The 23,434-nt window shown below is 41.3% G+C and overlaps 1 protein-coding gene across 2 annotated transcripts in view; it reads left to right on the top strand.

The window, feature by feature from the left end:
- RASGEF1A (RasGEF domain family member 1A) overlaps positions 1 to 23,174 on the top strand; it is a 651,322-nt gene extending 628,148 nt beyond the window's left edge. For both annotated transcript variants that reach the window (XM_073596848.1, XM_073596846.1), the window contains 10 exons: positions 4,875 to 5,012; positions 6,741 to 6,962; positions 7,689 to 7,769; positions 9,886 to 9,978; positions 12,329 to 12,431; positions 14,138 to 14,217; positions 16,936 to 17,127; positions 17,261 to 17,384; positions 19,569 to 19,641; positions 22,362 to 23,174. In XM_073596848.1, coding sequence (XP_073452949.1) covers positions 4,875 to 5,012; positions 6,741 to 6,962; positions 7,689 to 7,769; positions 9,886 to 9,978; positions 12,329 to 12,431; positions 14,138 to 14,217; positions 16,936 to 17,127; positions 17,261 to 17,384; positions 19,569 to 19,641; positions 22,362 to 22,386 — 1,131 coding nt within the window. In that variant the 3' untranslated portion in view covers positions 22,387 to 23,174. The remainder of the gene's footprint in view (positions 1 to 4,874; positions 5,013 to 6,740; positions 6,963 to 7,688; positions 7,770 to 9,885; positions 9,979 to 12,328; positions 12,432 to 14,137; positions 14,218 to 16,935; positions 17,128 to 17,260; positions 17,385 to 19,568; positions 19,642 to 22,361) is intronic.
- Positions 23,175 to 23,434: the final 260 nt, after the last annotated feature.

Raw genomic sequence — 23,434 nt, 5'->3', positions numbered from 1 at the left:
TAGGATTGCTACTGTTCTCTCTATAGGACATAAGTGATGCAGTGTATATTGCCAGTAGTGCAGTGGCACTGATTCCGCAGGGTCACACACCAATATCTTTACAATTTATTTCAAACAGCCACATTATACTCTCCACGATGGCTAGCCAATAAAGTGGACCTATCATTAAAATTCACATGAATGAATAGTGCATATGTGAGCATTTCTTAATCATGTTATTAGGTTAAACAAAAAGCTCTGTCTCCCAAGCTCTGTCATTACAAGCCTTGACAAGTAAGGTCATAGGATCTCTGGTAAAAATGGGCATTCAGAGTGTTTCAATTTATTAGGGACTGCAAGGAGTCAATTGATTTTAAGATTGGCCCTGAGTAGGAGACTTCTAAAATAAAAGCATCAGCAAGGCCTAACGACAGTGCAGTGTAGCTATGCATAAAGCAGAGCCGAAATATATGTAGATGGGGGGGGGGGGGGGGGTTATTTACTAAAACTGGAGAGTGCAAAATCTGTTGAAGCTCTGCATAGAAACCAATCAGCTTCCAGATTTTATTACCAAAGCTTAATTGAACAAGCTGAAGTTAGAAGCTGATTGGCTCCTATGCACAGCTGCAGCAGATTCTGAGCGCTCCAGTTTTACTAAATCTCCCCCATGGTGTCCCAATTACAAATAAAAGGATGTGCTATACATACAATGTGGGTTTTCGATACATTGATGATATTTATAGTGAAGTGATTTTTATATTCCTATGTAAAAACAAAAAACGAATTAAAAGTAATAGTTTAGTGTTAAGTGCTTTCCTTGCAGTAGAATTTGCGGGTGGCCTTTCTTGCGGGGTGTTTAGAATGAGTACGTCATTCTTATGTGGCTTTCCTCAGACTTTCCACACCATAGAAGTGAAAGTGTGAGCATCTTTCCAATGTAGCAGTGTGTGTTTTGTGTCCAATGTGTGTGTGACGTATAGCACCGGGGTGGGTCCACGGGGGCTTGTATAGTATGACAAGAGCCTTCCACAGGAAGCAACCGTCTAATTATATGTCTGCCTACACACCGCTTCCGTCTACCTCATCGTGTCTCTGCAGACTCAGTCTGCCTTCTTTTCCTATACATATACAGTGTCATCGCGTTAACAAGCTTCTGTCCTTTTCCATCAACACATTTTCTGCTTTTTACTACATTGTTGGGCTTTTTGAACTCTTCATGGCCCTTTTACACCAGAGAGCAAGTGTTATACTCTATATAATAACAAGCAGGGCCCTCTGATTCCTCCTGTATTGAATTGTACTGTAATTGTACTGTCTGCCCTCATGTTGAAAACTATTGTGTAAACCGTTGGTGCTATATAAATCCTGTATAATAATAATAATAAGAAGAATATAATGCGTGCTGGCTGGTGTACATTATGTACAGGCAGTGTGATGCATTGTTGCAAAGCTTCGCATTGTTTACATTTTTTTCCTTTTTTTGAAATGTCACAAAATGCAACCTGTCCTACATTGGTGTATACGGAATCAATAGGACATCAAGCAAATTGCCTTGTCTATGCATTAGGACTGCACTGGGTAATGCTACTCAATGTACCCCAAACTGTGAATGAGCCCTCAATGACTATAGGAATGTACTGCTGTGAGATGTCTTTACATGTGTTCTCCTGTCTCCCGATTTTGGCCTCTAATTTCAGAGATTCGCTGGGCAGAATCTCTGAAACAGTAAAATCCAGGAGATCTAGGTCCTAGTTGTAGAGCAGTTACCTGACCACCCAACAATCAAGTGATAAATCGCATACTGCACTCCATCACTTTTGTATGTTATCATATGTACCGTTGTAACACATGTGATGTAATTCTGTAAATAGCAGAAGTGTCTTATTGCATTATATGTTGCTTATATACAGTTAAACAACCGCAAGACATAGAGTCGCCCAGACAACAGTTGTTGGGAGGGGTGGGGGCATTTTTTGTTCCTTTTTTAATATACATGTACAATTGCAGTAAACTAAAAAAAAACATGCTTTATATTTCTGGTGATTTGCCATGCAGAACTTTTCCATGAGGACTAAACTGAAAGTTGGGGGCTCATTTTGTGACCATTTAACACATACAAGATGCATATATCACCTTGTTTACTGTCCCTGTGATCAGAAACAACAGAAGACTGCAATTAGAGTTATATCTAGACAGCAAAAATGAGAGCTCCTGAAATGTTGTTGGAGAATTTAAGACCTTTTTTTCTATAATCTTTCTCAGAAAAAAAAAGCAGTAACAACGTCATTAGCAGTTAAAACTCCAACCTGCAAAGGTTACTCTGATAATAGAAGGGTTTAGTGGCAGTTTGCATTAAAGCGGAACTAAACCCTTCTATCCTTTTCAGCCAAGGAAGCTGCTATCTTAGCCCCTGTTTGATCTGCAACTGCCATGGTGCTGCACTTGTGATCAGTTATGACTCCAGCCAGTGTCGGGACAAGATCATGCAGTGCCCAGGGGAAAAATGCTAAATTGCGCCCTCCCATCCTTCATTATGTGTGAGCTTATGAGGAGGAGGAGGGAGAGAGAGAGCACAGCCCGCACCTCCTCCCGGCTCCCTCCTCCTCTCCTCGTCACTTCCAGCACTGGGCTGACAGAAGTAGTGCCACTACTCTTGTCTGTCTTATAGTAAAAGAAACTTGCAGTGCCTCATCCCTGCAATACACACTGTGCCCACCCCTGAGCCACCCCTTGTCCTGGCCCTGACTCCAGCCATTTGATGGCTTGACAGTTTGGTTGAGAACACTAGGAAATGTGACAGTTAGTAATCCCGTCATGCCAAGAATATAATTGTTTTGAAAACGTTATCGATGGGTTTAGTTCCGCTTTAAAACATAATTTTTCATTGTTGTCAGAGCTCTAAAATGTTACAATGGGTATGTGTACTTAACTAGTCATTGCACTTGCAGCATCACATGCTGTCATTTTTTACCAAACTATTGATAGCAGAATATTTGTCAGCTGGAAACATTGATGGTTTTTGGCTGGTCCCTAAATTGCACTGCTCACCCGAACGCCAGGCCTGTGACATCACCCCTGTTAACTGTAAAACACTAAACATGTTCACATTAAGGCTGCACTCACACCTTCAGCTCATAAAATGCTCATAAAATGCCCCCAAAAAATGCCTGAAAAACGCCCAACAAGCAAAATCCCATTCATTTCAATGGCACCAGTTCACATCTTAGCGTTTTGTCACCTGAAGCAAAACGCCTGAAAAACACTCTAAGCTCAAAAATGAAACATGAGCTTCTTTGGGGCAGATTACATGTGTTTTTCTGCCTTTTACATTGGTGACTTGAACAAAATTGCGGCAAAAATGCGGTAAAACTGCGACTTTGAAGTGCTCAGGTGTGAATGCAGCCTAATACAAAGTGACACAAGACACAGACGCAAAGACGTGTGACTCATACCCTGTATTCCTCCTACTGTATCTGTAGGCAGGCAAAGCCTCTGACCTCCATGTAGGCATAACCCAACCACAGATCTGGAAGATGTGACACAGCTGATTGCTCTGTTTATTACCCATAATAATGGGGGTTTTTTTTTAAAGAAAATACAGCAGGCCACATAAGAAAATGCAATCGTTAATACATCTGCTTTGTCACAATATACAGTGGATGGCCTGCTTTTTGTAGTATAAGGGTGTCAACATTTATGAGAACCTTAGAAATTCAGTGCCAGTTACTGGAACGATAGAAAAGAATATTGAGTCCACAGACATAATAATTCAGAAGTTTTATCCACCTGGTAGTCCTAGTTGGATAACTTGTTTACAGGATTAGTTCACTTTTGGGACCATGCTATACCCATATTTAGGGTGTAACATGAAGCATTGTCACATTCCCTAACCTTCATATTACACCTTTGGCAGATTTACCTTAAAGGGGTATTAAATCCCAAACCAAAAATGTAATATATGGCAGCTTACCAATCATTAGATGTGGTGGCCGCATTTGTTTTCTTTTTAATGCTGATTTTCCCTTTGTTTTCACCTGGTGATCTGGCCAGTAACACCCCCCCCCCCGTATTAGCAGGCCCCCACTCTGGAGTAAGAGCCGGTTCACACGGGGGCGACTTGTCAGGCGACCTAGCCGCCTGACAAGTCGCCTCCCGTTCTGTACAATGGAACCGTTCTAATCAGAGCGACGCAAGTCGCTCCGACTTAGAAGAAAGGTTCCTGTACTACTTTGGGGGCGACTTGCATAGACTTCTATACAGAAGTCGTCTTGCAAGTCGCCGCGGCAGTCGTGTGCAGGTCGCCTCGGTGAGGCGACCTGCAAGTCGTGCCGCTTCTAGTGTGAACCGGCTCTTAGGAGTACAGGGGCACAGCATATAGCAGCCTTGTCAGTCTGGAGGATGGGGAGTGTTAGCTGTACTAGCAGATTTAGATTTAGACTAACAAATTGAAGCCAAACCCCAGCTCACACTTTGTAGGCAGCTACAGCAAAAAGTTTTTTTCCTTTTGTGATAAAGGTGTTTCATAAATAAAAGTTGGTCATTGTGAGCACCCCTGTCAGTGTTAAATGGTTTGGCTCCTCTCCTTAATGGCCACATCTGCAGTAGAGCTTGTTCTTTTAAAAAAACGACTGCAGCCATCACATCTAGGGATTGGTGAGCTGCAATATAATAAATGCTTGCTTTTGGGTTGAATACCATTTTAATCAGTGCAGTGTCTTTTCCTGATGATATCTAGCCCAGACAATTTTGGGTGTGTTAAAATTCTGACTGTCATCTGTCACCTCCCTGATTTACCCGGAGATGAAATGTATCAGCATTATTTCAGGTCACACCTGATTGATCAGTACCTATGCCTATCCCTAATGCCTCATTTTCTTGTCTCTTCCAATCCACAGGCCAAGCTGAAATCCTTTGCTGCTAAAATCATCCAACTCCTGAGAGAATGGACTGAGACCTTCCCCTTCGATTTCCAGGATGAGAGAGCCAGGAAAGAGCTGAAAGAGATTGCACAAAGAATCACGCAGTGTGATGAGGTGAGGTGCACCGGGTCCCCCCCCCTCCCTTTTATTCTCCCTTTTATTCTGGCATGTCACTATTCGCTCTGTATTACAGCACTGCAGGATGTATGTAAAGGGAATGTATAGTGTTTTTTTGCATCATTACTTTATTATAGTTTTAGCCAATATACATCATTTAAAAATATTTTTTATTAGGTATTTATTTTTGTGAGTAATATTGCAGATTAAAATTTTTGCGTTCTGATTTTGAGCCAGCAAGTGAAAAGGGGAGGTTGCGCTTGTTTGCATCCTCCCCCCGCGGCTATCTGAGATGGAGGTTTGGCCTGCAGCCTTCTGGGACACATCACAGGTCCCAGAACATTCATAAAGCGCAGAGCAACTCGCACATGCACAGTAGAAAACCGGCTATGAAGCCGCAAGACTATGCTGGTGCCTACACCCAAAGCCAATTGAAGAATGGGCTTGGGTGAGGACATCGCTGGATCCCTGGACAGGTAAGTGTACTTATATTAAAAGTCAGCAGCTACAGTATTTGTAGCTGCTGGCTTTTTTTGGGGGGGGGGAGCCTGGATCTCCTCTTTAAAGCTCCTTTTTATGTTGTAAATGCTCTTAGTTTATTGTTTACACACTTCCATAACTCAGTCGCTCATCTCTGACTCATCGGTTATCAGAGAGCTCACTCCTGAGTTTCAATCAAACACACAAAGCCTCACAGCAAGCAGCTCTTCTGTGTTCTGTCTTTAGCTAACCCATAGTGCTGTGGAAATCCCTTGTCATGTATGAAATATTTATTTGTAAAACAACATTTTAATATAGCAAAAACAGATTTAAATAGTTTAAAAAGACATGATCTGGAAATAACGTCCAAATTAAAATGGACTTACAACCATCATCATTTTATTTTAATATGGCAAAGAGCACCAAACCATTCATTCAGCACTCAGTGTCTCCAGTACGTCTAATGCTATGGATTATTGCAGTGTGCCTGTCATTGCTCCTTGCCTTTATATACAGTATATGACTGTATTATATGTGTCTTCCTCTAAAACAGGCAGGCAATTTACAGCAGACCTGAGAGGGTTAATCCACTGCATTGTTTTTAACAGCTGTAATTGAAACCATAAAGCATGGCGGTAGCAAGTTAGCTGCACCATGGTCAGAGAAATGAAAGCACTGTGCAGCTTCAGATCCAGAAAGGCAGATAATTTCACGCAATTAGTCTCCATTTCATTTATCATCCGCTCTTCCTGCTGCCGGCACGAGCCAAGCACTAAGAAAAGGGCTTTTGTTATCTGTTTGAGAGCTGATGTAGAGTGAATGCTGTTCCTGGACATCATCACTGGACCATCTGCCCTCAACAGTGCTCCAGCCGTGAAACATAATGTGCGCACGCTGCTAATAAACAATAAGTTCATTTGTATTCCAAAGCTCATTGCCTCCATTCAGTAAACAATACGATTCAGGAGGATTTTATACAGCTAGCCGTGACCTTGCTTTTATAAGGTTCCTTACACAGCCAGTAATCGGAACCGGAGCTGCGGTTGGCCAGCTGCTGGGGAGTACCAGTTCCCTCCTTTACAGGGCACAGTGAGGTCTGTGTTTCCTGGTGAGCTACACATGGCCCAGGATTACTATATGATGATAGAGGAAAAATGGTAATATGAAATTATAATTGTGTTCTTTTAGATGTTATATGCATTCTGCGTGCAATGTGGTCAATAGTTTTTATACTTGTTTGTTTAGGAGAATGGTACAATCAAGAAGAGCATCAGTCAGATGATGCAGAATGTGCTCCTCGCCCTGTCCACGCGGGGCCAGTACCAGGAGATCCGAGAGAAGATCCGACAGCCAGTCACTGATAAAGGGACTATTCTCAAAGCTAAGGCCCAGTCCGCCCAAAAGGACATCCTGAGTGTGTGTGGAGATCCACTCATCTTAGCCCAGCAGCTTACGACAATCGAATTGGTGAGTCCTACAATAGATTTGAGGGGTGTCTGTAAGGTCTTGAGCTCACCACACTTTTTTCACTGGGGTCCAACCTGCCAAACCCTGATGGCCCTTAAACTTCTCTTGCTGCTAAAATTAACGTGAACTTTTTTTGCAAAATAATGTGTTGTATCAAAGAGACATGTTGGTGATAAAATTCATTTGTAGAAGAGTAATATGTGTATTAGCTAACTTTTTATGGCATATTCTACAACCATGGTTCCATCTGCTCTTTTCTAAATCAATAGTTTCTCTTCACTTTCTTTACCCTACTATGCACCCCTTTATTTGTTTCTCTCTACCTGCCTTATCCAACTGTTCACCTCTTTATTAGTTTCTGTCTACCTGCCTTATCCAACTTTTCACCCCTTTATTAGCTTCTTTCTACCTGCCTTATCCAACTGTGCACCCCTTTATTAGTTTTTGTCTACCTGCCTTATCCAACTGTTCACCTCTTTATTAGTTTCTGTCTACCTTCCTTATCCAACTGTTCACCCCTTTATTAGCTTCTTTCTACCTGGCTCACTCCACTCTGCACCCCTATATTAGTGCAGGTAATCCCAGTACAGGTTTCCTTTACAAGGACCCACACACTTCTCATCTAGAAAATTAGCACACTTTAGATACAGCTTTTGTGCAGGACCAGAGAATATGATTTCTGTGATAACAGTACAGTATACTTATGTGTTAATTGTCTTGTTTTAGGAACGGTTAGCAAGCATTTATCCCGAGGATCTCATGCAGATTATAACTCACATGGACTCCTTGGATAAGGACAACCACAAGGTAGGTGTGTAGCTTAAGCAGTGCACATTACATTCTGTCCAGAACAAATCTACCTTTCTTTTTCCTTAATTACTTAGTCCAATAAAGTATCAGAGCTTTAAAAAAAAATGGATGTAAACAAGATTGAAATTATACCTAGCCTTTTTTTAAAGTGCAATTGAGGTCTCACATCCTTTTATTTCTTCATTCCCCCCACCCCAAATGTTAAAAAATAAATCTTTTTTTCTCAATACAAAAATGCTGCTACTTGCTCTAATGCTGCAGTTCTCTGTGTTGGCAGTAGCAGCCACACTCCCCATCACAAGTATCCTCATTTAGACTTGTATTGCAGAGAAGGAGGCATGTCTGATCAGGTCTGCTAAATTACAGGCAGCACTGGATCTAACATATGTCTGTTGAACTGAACAGCCATATTTATACTCCCTGCACAGATGCTGTAAAGAAAATGGAAGAAAGACCATAAGGGCTCATGCACATGGTGGTATCTGGCCTGTGTAGCGTAAATTCTGGCACATTTCCCCATCAAGGAGCCTACAAGTCTGCATACATCTGCTTATAAAAGTCAATGGCTGTATGCAGGTATACGCATGGATACACAAGTACCTGCATAACGATGCGTATGCCTGCAGGAGTACAGCTCTGAAAGCAGATTTTCTCCCATACACATACATGCAAATAGACACATACAGACATTGATGTCTATAGGCAGCTGTAGGCTCCTGGTGGGGAAATAGCTTATACAGCCAGATATGCCGGTGCATGAGCTCTAAAAATGAAGGTTGTAATTCCAAAGTCTGAATATTTATGTCTGTGAGTTCAATTAGGCTTTAAAAATGATGGTCACAAAAGCTGAACAGGATGGGTAACCATTTCATTTTTGTATGTTGTGGGTTCCAGTTTAAAGTATTAGTAAAGGCTGTTTTTCTTCTTCAAACATGTTATATTTACCCACTTTAAGCAAAAGTTTTGCACAGAGCAGCCCTGATCCTCCTCTTCTTGGGTCCCCCACTGGCACTTCTGGCTCCACCCCCCTCCCCCCCCACCGAGTGCCCCCACAGTAAGCCACTTGCTATGGGGGCACTTGTGCATGCTTGCTTCTGAGCCCTGTTCTGAGTGTCCATAAGGCACACAGAACAGGACCCGTCCCCCATTCCCTCCCCACTGGCTCTGATTGACAGCAGCGGGAGCCAGTGGGCAGCGAGAGCCAGTGGCTCCCACTGCTGTATCTGAGACAATCAGGAGTGAGAGGAAGTATTGATAGTTTCAGAAAACTCTTAGATGGGCATCTTAGTGAGCACATTGTACAGGGATATGGGATATGATTTTGGACACACACCCACATTGGTTGAACTTGATGGACTGGTGTCTTTATTCAACCTTACCAAGGTAAGTTCACCTTTACAAAAAACTCTGTAAGGTGAACTTACACAGGTCCCCCTCCTCTCCCCCCCGCCCCCCGTCCCGCTGACCTGTACCGCCGCAATCTCCGGTTCTAAGCCTTGGTATATATTCGCGTCAGGAGCCCGGGGCTTAGAAATCCTCTGAGCTGTATTTCCAAAAGGTCTCTCGTCAGGGGGACATTTTGGAGCATTCTAACTGGTCAGCGCCGTCACATGGATGGCACCGACTAATCGGCAGCTGCATAGCCCACTCTGTCAGCTATGCAGAAGACGCTAGGATGGAGAGAGGATTTATAAGCCTGGGCTCCTGATGCAGATATACTGGGGTTTAGAACCGGAGATTGCGGTGGTACAGGTCAGTGGGACCGGGGGGGGGTGGTGAGGAGGGGGACCTGTGTAAGTTCACCTAACAGATTTTTCTGTAAAGGTGAACTTACACTTTAACTATGTAACCCAAGAGAGTCTTGGCTCTTGTGCTCAGGTAAGTATTGGGGAGGCTGTAGGGGAAGCTGCATGCAGAAGGTTTTTTACCTTACTACATAGAATGCAGTAAGATAAAAAAAACAATTTCTGCCTTTACAAACACTTAAAATTTTGCACAGGGGTCAATTATCTCCACCTCTGTACATCACTCCATTCTAGATGATACGTTGGGAACACAGCCTCCTTACTCATGTGCTTCTGTTACTAAATTAGACATTTGTATATTTCACCAGTGCCGAAGTGACGTCACCAAGACTTATAACCTAGAAGCCTACGACAACTGGTTTAACTGCCTCAGCATGCTGGTAGCGACAGAAATCTGCAGGGTGAGTTGTATGTTAGTGTCGCCTTACTACGTGTATTACGTTTATTATCTCAGTAGTCATCTCAATAACAAGGGATCTAGGCTGAATTTTCTTGTTATGTCAGTGCTCAATCAACTAATTCCATTTAACAAAAAAAACCCCAAAACACTCAGTTTTATTGAGAATGGAAATCTGTACATGATGAAGCCAGTTGTTTCTCATATTTGCAGAACAAACATTAAACATACTGCAGTAAATATTCCCAGAGCCTTTTGTAAGGAGTATATATGTGTCTTATGAGAAAATGGTCATCACAATAAATGGAGGTAACACTGGATTATACATTTCCAGAAATGAATTTTCTTTTCTAAAACGTGTCTTTTTTTTCTGTCCTTTCTCTTCTTTCTTGCTGTTTTCTGTGTGTATGGTGTAAGTGCAAGCTGTGAAACGTGACTTCCTTTATCAGCCATATGTGCACAAGCCACAGAGCTGAATTCTTAGAAACTGTCAGCCGCTCAGCACTTCTTTAGTTAGACCTCAATGGTCAGGCAGTGTGTGTGTTTATTATGACTGCAGATAATGTTACTTCAGCTTTGATCTGGTAACAGAAGCACAGTGCAAGGTTTTTTTTCTGTATGTCTAGCATTATGCTTACATATTTGGGCAATACAGGCAATAAAATGCAAGGTCTGTTTTGAATTTTTTAAAATCAATTTTATGCAGTGACAAGGAAATGTGAAAAGGATTAAAACTGAATGATGTTCACTATTATTCAAAGTACAGCTGGCAATGAAAAGTACGGGGGCTGCCATGGATGCCACCTTCTAACAATGCTTGTTGACTAGCTCTGCCCGTCTTAAAGAGACTCTGCCACCAGATCGTTCATTTCAACACAATTCTTCCCCTAGGATTATATGGGCATTTAACGTACCGTATTTATCGGCGAATAACACGCACCGGCGTATAACACGCACATTAACTTTAAGAGGGAAATTTCAGAAAAAAAGCTTTAAGTTTTAAAATAAGGGTCAGTGCTCTGCAGCCTCACCAGTGCCATCGATGCAGCCTGATCTATGCCCATTTGTAGCCTCTAATATGCCCATTATTGCAGCCTGTTTAGTGCCCATCTGTAGCCTCTAATATGCCCATTATTGCAGCCTGTTTAGTGCCCATCTGTAGCCTCTAATATGCCCATTATTGCAGCCTGTTTAGTGCCCATCTGCAGCCTCTAATATGCCCATTATTGCAGCCTGTTTAGTGCCCATCTGCAACCTCTAATGTGCCTATTATTGCAGCCTCTAACATGCCCATCTGCAGCCTCTAATGTGCCTATTATTGCAGCCTCTAACATGCCCATCTGCAGCCTCTAAAGGCCTATTATTGCAGCCTCTAACATGCCCATCTGCAGCCTCTAACATGCCCATCTGCAGCCTCTAGCATGCCCATGATTGCAGACTGTTTAGTATACATCTGCAGACTCGCCTTTGCAGATGATTGCAGCTGCGCCAGTACTGGATGACACAGATCCGCGATCTCCTGTGTATCCGGAGCTCAGTCACTCACAGTCTCACCCGGCTCATATGATGGACAGAGCAGTGGTCCAATGCTGGGCCAGGGGGGGCGGGACTGTGTGTGACAGCGCCGGATACACAGTAGATCTTGGCTCTGTGTCATCCAGCAGCGCTCGTCCCCTCCTTCCACTCCGAGTAGTAGGGATCGGCGTATAACACGCACACACGATTTCCCCCTGATTCTCAGGGGGAAAAAGTGCGTGTTATACGCAGATAAATACGGTATTAAATGCATAGTATTTACCTGTAAAAGCTTCCCTTGTATAGATCTCCAAAAGCCTGGAGACTGCTCCTGGGCACCGCCATCTTGGATGTGATGTCAGCAGACTCAGAGCTGGCAATCAAGTCACACACTATAGTATTTTCACCGGAAGCCATATAAAAGGTTATGTAGAAAGATGATAGGAGCTGTGGAGGAGCTGGGCCAGCACAGTATGAAGTCACGCTCAGAAGAGTAGAGGGCTATGATGTGAAGGAGGGAGGGGGCTGTGCTAGGGAATTTTTATAGTGACTTTAGAGGCACATTCAATAAAACTTTGTCTGTGGAAAAGAAAAACACTGCAAGTGAGCATCTAAAGTACGTGATTTGTTTCTGTGCTTTTTACATGATTTGTTTTTTAAGTTGGTGACAGGGTCTCTTTTAAATCACAGACCTAGAGCGAGCACTGTGTAAATGAGTGTCAGAAAAGTCTCATATCTCTATAGTTTGGAGAATACTTTGGCTGTAGACTGTGCAGACATCTATATACATCAGTGCCGACGTTCTCTCATTCCTCACTTTGATGTCTTGTGTTGTGTAGGTGGTAAAGAAGAAGCAAAGGACAAGGGTGATGGAATTCTTCATAGATGTAGCCCGGGAATGTTTTAACATTGGCAATTTCAACTCTACGATGGCCATCATCTGTAAGTTGCATGACCTTTATAATAATTATATCTACTTTCTACTATCTATTTGTAAATTGGAGGTCCCTGACCTTGTTTGTTAGTGCCTTTCATCCAATACGTCACAATCTTCCGTGAGCCATGCTAAAGCCAGGGAAATTAATGATTGCTGATATGGGCGATACACAAACACTGCTTTGTAAATGTGCTCAGGCTGGGAAAGGATTGCTTAACCTTGCTCAGCAAATATCATTCCTTGGCTGCACTTACTATATACTTTATGTATTGCACACAGGCAGTTAGAAGGATTAGATTAGGACTAAGCAACAGATTTACATTTATCCTGGTATTAGGTGACCCATATAGCAGAGGCGGTGTGCTTGTGGGCCATTTGACTGATTACATTCACCTAGGAGAGGAGCCTACTGAACAATATCATTTCTAATCTGCTGATTCATCACTTTTATGTGTTGGAGGAGCCTTTGAGCCCCGGTTCACACTATGTTGTGCAGGGAACCGCATGTGATTTTGAACAGGAACCGCACCGCATTCCTGTTCAAATCACACGTGGATCTTCAGCAGTGCCATTTGAGCCATTGTTCTGTATGGCTCACATCACACTGAATTTGCATCAAAATCGTGCAGGACCCTTTATTTGGCTGCAACAGAATCAGAGCACATGGGTGTTCACTCAAATCACTTGGTTTTGCAAACTGATTTCGGGTTGTCGTTAACATACACACCCACATCGATACGCATGAATGGGGTGCAATTTGCATGCGATGCATATTTCACGCAGAGCTCGCTGCAAATTCTGCACTGCATCAGTGTGAAACGAGGCTGCGAATCCTGCTATACACCAGTCCCCTCAGAGACAGCTGGAGGGAAACACTAACCAGAATGGAAAGAATAGAAATTAAAACAGAACTATGCTGCATCTGAGTACCACCAACCAAAAACACTATTTAAAACACTATTTATTTCATTTTTAATATTCAAAGCAAACTCACCCAGCCATCCACCCATCCATGTCTCCATGCTTTATTTTGCTGAGAAATCACTTTAAAAAACAAAACACCCCCTAGCATTTCTGGCCATGACCATCTTGAGTAAGGGAAGATTATTCATGTAGCATTTACACCCTGAAATCCATCTGTCCTTAGCTCACGCATGCAGACAGGAGGATGTGCTTAGCGGAGAAAGCCCCTCCTCCCCTCCTGAAGACTCCTGGGATGTATGACATCATTTAAAGAAACCAGGAAGTAACTGAAGAAATGTAAATAATATCTTAAAACAAGTAAATATTATATACACTTTCCTATCTATTTACTAACAGTAGTAGCAAAAGGATTAAAAATGGTCAATGTTGATTGAGAGCATGAAGTTCCCCTTTAAGCCAGCACTCAAACAAGGACAGGAGCAAAAGCTTAGATATCACAAAACAATAGTGCAGCGCTAAGAACATTGAGATAGTATGTGCAATACAATAGTGCAATGCAAATATATCTGAGGACTATCCAGTCCTCGTGCTCCAAGTCATTACACTTGCAGTGAATCCTAATAACTGTCATTCTGAAGAGAATAATGCTGGAGGCCAATACCTTTCTCATTGCCTGAATGCCATTACAGATTGTTGACCACGTTCCTTTTTTGCTTTTAACACTAAAATGACTGCTAACCTGAGCGATCAGAATCAGTTTTCCAATGTCTGTTGTGTTTGGTTCTAGCTGGAATGAACCTCAGTCCTGTTGCACGGCTTAAGAAGACTTGGTCAAAAGTCAAAACAGCCAAGTTTGATGTGCTAGAGGTAAGACAAGACGATATAGTATGGCTATTGGAGTCATTTTTTTGTGTGTGTTCCTTGTGCAGTTTTATGAATGTTAATTGTACATGAGTACTTTCCTACAACTTTCACAGATCTCTAGTGTCTTCAGTGATATGGTGATAAACTGCATACTGTGATATAACCCAGTGACTGTATATACTGCTTATAGTGACATGACCCAGTTACTTCATATACTGCTTCCTGTGATATGACCCAGTAACCACATGCACTGTTTTGTATTCTGTTACACAATATAGAAATGGAGGGAAAAAAACTGCACTAGTCTGAAATACATTAAGAGTGGACAAAACCCCCAAAAAAGCTGAAATCAATGTGAGATAAACACAAGCAAAATAAAAAAGATAAAACCGCGCTAGATAAAGTCCACAGTGAAGAAAATGAATAAATTAAATATATGAAAAAAGTCCCAATATTGCACGAACGATGTAGATAGTAGTTCACCAGTCAATTGAATCAGCATAAAATGAACACCATGTGAAATACAAGCTTACCAGATAGCAAGCCAAAACGTGCAGATGGCCATAACCCCAGCCTGGGTTGTAGATCTTGTAATTTGAACCAAAACGTGTAGAATCCTCTCAAAGCAGATAGTAAAGGATCCGCGGATATCGGTATAAATCAAAAATGAAATATATCATAGTGTGATACTATAAAGAATATAAATTGTGCACAATAGATACAGAGTGCCCTAACATCGTGACCAAGAAAGGACAAAGTGCTACCTTTGTGAAAAAAACAAACTTAAGTGACCCGTCACCACACAGAAGGCCTCCTTACCAAACGCTGGAAGAAACAGGCAGATGTCTCCTTTAGAAAGGCAGGATGTCAGATGTACCCAAACATACATTTAGACGCTAATGGCGCTCACAGCGTGGAACCGAAGGGACCGTCCGACCATAGATACTAATGGTTAGTGACCCAAGGGAAGATATAACACACTTTGTCCTTTCTTGGTCACGATGTTAGGGCACTCTGTATCTATTGTGCACAATTTCTAGTCTTTATAGTATCACACTATGATATATTTCATTTTTGATTTATACCGATATCCGCGGATCCTTTACTATGTGCTTTGAGAGGATTCTACACGTTTTGGTTCAAATTACAAGATCTACAACCCAGGCTGGGGTTACGGCCATCTGCACGTTTTGGCTTGCTATCTGGTAAGCTTGTATTTCACATGGTGTTCATTTTATGCTGATTCAATTGACTGGTGAACTACTATCTACATCGTTCGTGCAATATTGGGACTTTTTTCATATATTTAATTTATTCATTTTCTTCACTGTGGACTTTATCTAGCGCGATTTTATCTTTTTTACACAATATAGAAACCAACAAAAGATTTCCCAGCACACTTACCAGGGAGCCTGCAAAACAACCAAATTGTCCTGTCTAACGGTTTACATTAAAAACAGAGGGTTTTGTTTGCACACATTTGCAAATACATGCGTAAGCCACAGTGCTCACGCCTCCTTATATATACTGTATATACTTGTATATACTGCAGTCCTAACTCTAAAATGTACAGAGCCTCCTTAGTAGGAGCACATTGAATAATGGATAGGTTAAGGGCAGGTGTGCCTGGAGGGAGCCCACCCCTCCTTAAAGTCACAGGGATACACGTGACGCCCAGCAAAAGCACACTGGCAGCGAGGGCCTCCTGTGTGTCCCTACCCCCAATGCGGCCAACTCTTCAAAAAAGTGGCAACCTGGCCAGGTATAGGTTGGGGTGGTTGCCACTTTTTTGTACAGTTACACAATATAGAAAGCCTGGATGCATGGCCAGTTTTCAGTTTGTTTTGGAGCATTGGTACCCTATACAATTGATTGGCCTGCCTTGATGCAACGGATGTGAATGTGCAGCATTATGCATATGCTTTGATGCACTGCAACAGACCAGAAGGACCTGAATAGGTCTTAAAGCTTGCTAGAATACAACTCTCATCTATTTCTCCAAAGGCTATAACATAAAAGTATGCTATAGCACCATCTAGTGTGCCTGAAGAAAATGACAGCAGAGACTTTTTTTATTATCATTACACAGCTCCCTCTTATTAAGAGTACATTAGGTATTCCTACTACTACAATTCCTCTTTAATCTGAATACAAATGATGTATTATTTTTTTATGACTGCAGATTTGTGTAACATAAAACTTTACTGACTTTGACTATATATAGTATAATGCATAATATGCATAGAGGTTGATTTACTAAAGGCAAATATACTGTGCACTTCCAGTGCATTTGCTCTCAATCTGAGGGGAAGCTCAGAAATGAGGGGAAGCTCTGATGATTTCTATCATCCAATCACATACAAGCAAGCATGCTGTTTTTTTTTATTTTCCTTGCGTGTGATTGAGTATTCTTTGCAAAGTGAAGCTTTCCTTATTTACTAAGCTCTGGAGCAGTTGCACTTGCAGTGCACAGTATATTTGCCTTTAGTAAATCTACCCCATAGTAAACCTTTGCTGCTTTAATATGTACTGTAGACTGGGTCTCGTTTAGCCTTCTGTCCCATAAATTATACGTTGGGTAGTGGGTGCACTATTACTAAGTTTGCTGTTGGGTAATTCATACAATTTTGTTGAGACTTGGTGGCGATAATATTTATATATTTATGCATGATGTGGGATTATGGTGCTATTAAGGCGGTTTTGTTTTTCTGTAATTGGCAGCATCATATGGATCCATCCAGCAATTTCTGCAATTACCGCACAGCACTCCAGGGGGCGACACAAAGGTCTCAGAGTGCTAACAGCAGCCGAGAGAAAATTGTTATCCCAGTTTTCAATCTTTTCATCAAAGACATCTTCTTCCTGCACAAAATCCACTCCAATCGTTTACCTAATGGACACATCAATTTTAAGGTAAAATCTATTCATTTATATATATATATATATATATATATATATATATATATATAAATAAATACACAGGATATTTTTTTTAGTGCAGACGTGTATTCCTAATATCAGTTATTTATGAATCTCTTTTTTACAGAAATTTATGGAGATTTCCAGGCAGATTCATGATTTCCTGACTTGGAAGCAGGTGGAATGTCCATTTGAAAAAGACAAGAAAATTCAGACATACCTTCTCACATCACCAATTTATACAGAAGAAGGTGAGCGCAAGTCAATATCACACTGGAATTGGTACAATTATGTTATGCACCTTATAGGATGTGATTGTACTAACCGATCTTATCAAATAATAGCTGAATAACTAGATCCATTTCCACCACCATGTTGCTCTGCTAACACAGTGAGCTGTTTCCAAGTGTGCCAGTGCCGCCCTTGTCACCACCTTGTACCTGCACCCCAGTGTACCCAGTTATTAGGTTTACTGTGAGTGCATTCTTACAAAAGCCGATTGGTGGCTCAGTGGTCCTTAAAGGGGTTGTAAACCCTCAAGGTTTTCCACCCTAATGCATTCTATGCATTAAGGTGAAAAACCTTCTGTAGTGCAGCAGCCCCCCAGAGCCCCCCCTTTTACTTACCTGAACCTGGTCCTTCCAGCAATGGGGACGAGCACAGCAGCTCCAACCGCTGTCTCGGGTCCTCATTGGATAGATTGATAGCAGCAAGAGCCATTGGCTCCTGCTGCTGTCAATCAAATCCAGTGATAAGGGGGGGCGGGGCCGAGTCCTGCTGTCTGTGTCAATGGACGCAGCAGCAAGACTTGGGAGTGCACCCGCATGAATGCCCCCATGGAATGCTGCTCTCTGTGGGGGTGCTCGAGAAGAGGAGGAGCCAGGGCATCACTGAGGGACCAGAAGAGGAGGATCGGGCCGCTCTGTGCAAAACCCTCTACATTTTTGAGTCCTTGGTGCCCACTGTAAAACATTATTGTCCTGAGAATGTAATATAGATCATGGTATGCCCAAAACATTTACTTTAAAGGAGCAGTTCACCTTTTGAAGAAAAATAATACATGCACATTTTATTGCAGGCAAAAAAAATGTGCATTTTTGCTGTTTTTTTTTTTCTTATGGAGCCTGCAGAGTATGATCATGGGTGCAATCTCAGGCTCCTGCAAACTCTCTGCATAGCTGTCTGCCTGTATCACGTACTGGCAGGCAGTTACCTGAGAGCAGGAAAATCGGTGGACTACGAGAGCGCTCACCAGCTCAATAGATGATGGTACTTATCGGCATTAATTCACAGGAAACTGTAAATAAATGATGCAGCTGTGTGAGCGGAGCCCTGCATGGCCCCACTGTATTCAAATTGTGACAGTGGGTACCAGAAGAAGATCTCCATCCGCTGTCACAGGGAGAGTGGATTGGGGGGGTTGGGTCTGCAAATACTGGAACATGTTACATATAAAAAAATAGGTGGAACATGTAACATATTCCAAAAGTGAACTTATCCTTTAAGCCTTTCTGACACATCATAAATATTAGTGTAGACTGTGTACTGCCCCGCTCCTTATGGTCCTATAGAAAATACATATCATTCCCCTCCTAAACAGCATAGATGCATTTATCATTACAGATCTACACCAGTTCCTGGCAATTAAAAGTGTAGAAGAAACATTACCCCAATAAATCGTGACTGTTTTTTAAACATTATAAATGTTCCAGGAACTGTATAAATCAAAATGGTAATAAATAAACAATTACAATGGGAGTCAAAGCTAAATTGCAGTGTATGCTAACGTTCACACATACCTTACATGGGAAATGTAAACATCTTCTGTACTTTCCTTTATGTGACATGCCATGGCATGAAATATGACAGGGAGAAGCATGTGACCATCAGAACCAAACAGGAGTATGAGATTTGCATTGGGAAATTTTACCTGAACAGCGATAGTTGTATCTGTTCAGCCACAAACAAGGTGCTGCTGTGTGGAATATAGGAGTCATTTTATATTAAACATGGGTCATATTTACTATCTAAACTTCTACAAACAGCATTTTGGTGTGCTTGATAGTCATAGTACTGCTTTGTAATGATGACTTAAACTCGCCTGCTTGAAGTTTGATTCCTACTGGTTGGAGCAGTGTATGGCCCCACCAGCACCACTTTGTTAAACAGACAATTGTTCAGTGGACTTTTGCCAAAGGGTCTGATTTTCTTCCGGATTGTCAGCTGACCAGAGAGCATCCAGTCAGGTGCAGGCACTGGTTTGGGTATTCAGCAGCACAGAATACAATAGTCTGGCTGGAGAAATGTGTCTATCCGTGCTGGCTATACGAATGAAACCATGGCCAGCTTTACTCCCTCTCCTACACATTGACATTTTTCAGAGATGGTTTAATGGTGGATACAGAATTTGTAACATTTACCTTTTATATTTGTAGCTCTCTTTGTGGCTTCTTTTGAAAATGAGGGTCCAGATAATCATATGGAGAAGGACAGCTGGAAGACTCTCAGGTACACAATGACCGCTGTTGTAACAGTCCTAGAAGCTGATACAAGATCAATGTAATCATAAACAATGCTCAGGGCTGAATGCAACATATGTACTGACCCTATTGTAGGAAGTAGAGATGTTTTGGGTGAGGACATGCTCAGAAATAAAGAACGTTTTGAATTTGTAGTTAATCCTTAGCTGTCATGAGGTGCATGTAAATATGCTATATTTTCTTTATCAATAGGCTCATTGAGAATTAACCTTAAGCTTTGGTGTGCATTGTTGGAGAGCATTATTGCGTGCATGTGCATTACACAAAGGCAGCACATTCATTTTAATAAGTTGCTTAACACACCAAAAAAAGGTTTGTGCACTATTATTGTGACCAGTATGCTGGTGCATTTCTGTGAATTGTGGTGCACATAATTGCATACCACAACACAACAGTATGCACATGCTCTAAAAACAGTTGTATGAGGATTTAAACTGTTAGAAGGCTAGCTAATGACCCCTTGGCTACTTTTCTGTCGACAAACGTAGTTAACATTGATGGAGTAGAAAGGACTAGGCCAGTGTCATAGATACTTAGACAATATGACCATAGTGAATGGTCAGTGCATATAGCAATTACATCCTCATTAATGTGACTGGTCATATAAGCAAAAGTTTCACAAATGTCATTTTGCAAAATGATTTAGGTGTCACCATGGATTATCATATGGAAGGATAAGGTTGCAGCACTATCAAAACTTAACCTTATTTCCAGAATTTTCTATTGCTCTAAACATAGACTAATGCAGACCATACATGGTTGAATTCCGAGCAAATTTTCTTTTCAAAATCAGAAATTTTGTGAATTTTGTGATCCGATGGTGCCACCATTGATTTTCGAAATTCGACCAACCAAGCCTTCAATTTAACCTCCTGTCGCTACAGAAAAAAATTTTTATGCCTGGGAATTTTCTTTTCTTGCACTCATGTGCACTCCTTTTTCAATTATATTTCTTACACAATTCTCCCATCATTGATTAGAAAATTGTTTGTTTTTTCCAAAAATTTCCAGCATGTCCGATCACTCAAATTCGATAGCCGCATGAAAATCAGCCATTGCTGTGTCCCACTAATGGTGCGAAATTCAAACGAAAATGCTTTGAAAAGATTTTCGAAAGAAAATTTGTTCAGAATTCGAACCGTGTATGGCCTTAGTGTTCTGCTTTAAAGGGCCAGCCCTGAGAAGTAGATGGAAACCCTAACGGAATGACATTATTATTTTTATTATTATTATTATACAGGATTTAGATAGCGTCAACAGTTTGCATGGCCTTTACAACAGAAAGGGGAGGACACAACAATTGCAATACAAAAGGAACATTTAGTTTCATAAAGCAATTATGTGTCATAAACAATTGACATTTATAAACCAAATACTTGTGTTCAATATTTTTTAGTCTTTGTTGCATCTCCATGATGCTTCACTCCTGCAGCCTCCTCCACATGTCTACATGCCTTCAGTGATGGCTGCATGACATTTATCATGGTTTGCAAATGGGGACAACAGTGGTCTAAGCCTGTGCAATTTGTCTTCAAATGGCCATCTGTAGTCTCCATCGGAATCCCATGTGATAAAGTGACAATGCAAGACCACCACTGGAAGACAGGGACTAGGAGGTGTCATCCCATATCAGAAGTAGCTGAACATGGACCTTCATGGGAAGATCACCAGATATTATTTTAATGAACGCTGGAGATTTCAAAATATTGAAATTGACTTTAGAACTTACATTAATATGTTGATACTTAAATGGGTTTTTAAAGAGGTTGTAAACCTTGGGGAAAAAACCCCCAAACAACCACTTTAATGATTGGATTAACATCTACTTTAACAGAGTAAAAATAGGGGATTTCCTGTAGCATGCTCTATCATAAGGTCCCTTTCACATGGGGCAGACTCCATTTTGATCAGCAGGGGATCAGTCCATGTCCCCTCAGTTTTTGCATAGTGGACATGGTTAGAGCCCGCACTGCAGGCAGCCATGTGTAAATGGACTCCACTGTCTGTTTATACCATCATCCTATCTGCCTAGACAGATGAGGACAAATCCCCATCCATTTTTTAGGATCAGATTAGAGAAAGACAGGTGTAAATAGACACGAGTCCATTCTCACCTGCTGGTCCATTGGGGTGAATATACCAGTCGAATATGTCCACCTGAAAAACTGACAGTCAGGCCTAATCAAAACAACCGTGTGAAAGGGGCCTAAGGCAATAGGACAGTTGCAGCAGAATAACAATAAAACACTCACATGGTGAAAATATCACCAAGCATGAACTGCATTGCTTTACTACACTTCATAGGAACCAATCAGAAATTCACTATCAGCAGCCTAGAGACAACAGGCAAATGGAAGGTGATTTCTGCCAAGGATCAATGTACTCCTCTGGTTCTTACGCCAGTAATAAAGAGTTAGGCCGCTAAATATTTTGGGGGATAGTTATATTATTTTATCACACAGACTCCATTGATGAGATCTTTGCTACATATCCTAAGAGTTTTGGGTGGAGAGGGCAGAGCCAGGTGTCATCACAATCATAGACATAAGACAAGCCCCCGGGGTAATTCCATGCTCCAGGATTTCCTGATTTGTCAATTTTGGGTGGATTGACCCATAAAATAAATCAACTGTATGTGAACTTGTTTTGGGGTGTCATTTAAAGTCTGTTTCTGTTCTTTCTCCCCAGGTCCACACTTTTAAACAGAGCCTGAGAAGATCCACGAGACGTCTCAAGCACACACCCGTTTTTTTTTTGTTTTTTTTTCGTTCTTGTATTGTGCAGAATGTTTGAGTCAGAAAGACAGTCCTCGCTGGTTGGGGGGTCTGCTGATTTTTGTATATAAAAACTTTTACAAGTATTAAAAAAATACCAGTCTATAAATTTAATTATATAAATATATATATATTTCATGCTGTAAGCACTTAAAAAGGAGAAATCTAAAAGGGATACATGTTTTATTATTTTGTTTCTTACAAAAAGGAACCCTTTGCTGCTGGAATGGCCAAAAAGTGAATGTCTTTGTAAAGTACAGAGTAATAAATGCACTGTATGAGCCTTTTTCACAAGAGGGTTACCCCCCCCCCCCCCCCCGCCGTATATACTACAATCATACACAAGGGCAGGGCCCTGGTTTAACAAATTGATGGAGATTTATAAATGTAAGGGTTTATAATGGGTCCAGACAGCTCTAATATATACATTTGGTCTGCCCATGCTGCTATATTAAAGTAGTAATAACCCATGCCACACCATCTACAGCGCCGTACAAACCATCAATTACACATCAAAAAATGTTATTTTGCCTTTATGACTCTCTCCTTTAATATTCTGTAAATTGATTTGGAATGACGAGTCAGCAAAAGTCGCAGGAAGACTTGTTACACTGCCTGCTCTTAGATGCAGTCAAGGTGCCTTTTATCTGACACTATTGGGAAAAAAAAAAGAAAAAAAAAAAAAAAACTTTACTTTAACCACTTCAGCCCCGGAAGGATTTACCCCCTTCCTGACCAGAGCACTTTTTACAATTCGGCACTGCGTCGCTTTAACTGCTAATTGCGCGGTCATGCAATGCTGTACCCAAACGAAATTTGCGTCCTTTTCTTCCCACAAATAGAGCTTTCTTTTGATAGTATTTGATCACCTCTGCCGTTTTTATTTTTTGCGCTATACACGGAAAAAGACCGAAAATTTTGAAAAAAAATGATATTTTCTACTTTTTGTTCTAAAAAAAATCCAATAAACTCAATTTTAGTCATACA

This window comes from Aquarana catesbeiana, linkage group LG08 (genome assembly GCF_042186555.1).
Source record: "Aquarana catesbeiana isolate 2022-GZ linkage group LG08, ASM4218655v1, whole genome shotgun sequence".
NCBI classification, from domain to species: Eukaryota; Metazoa; Chordata; class Amphibia; order Anura; family Ranidae; genus Aquarana; species Aquarana catesbeiana.
The sequence above is the reverse complement of the archived record's forward strand: the minus strand, read 5'-3'. Positions and strand labels throughout refer to the sequence as shown.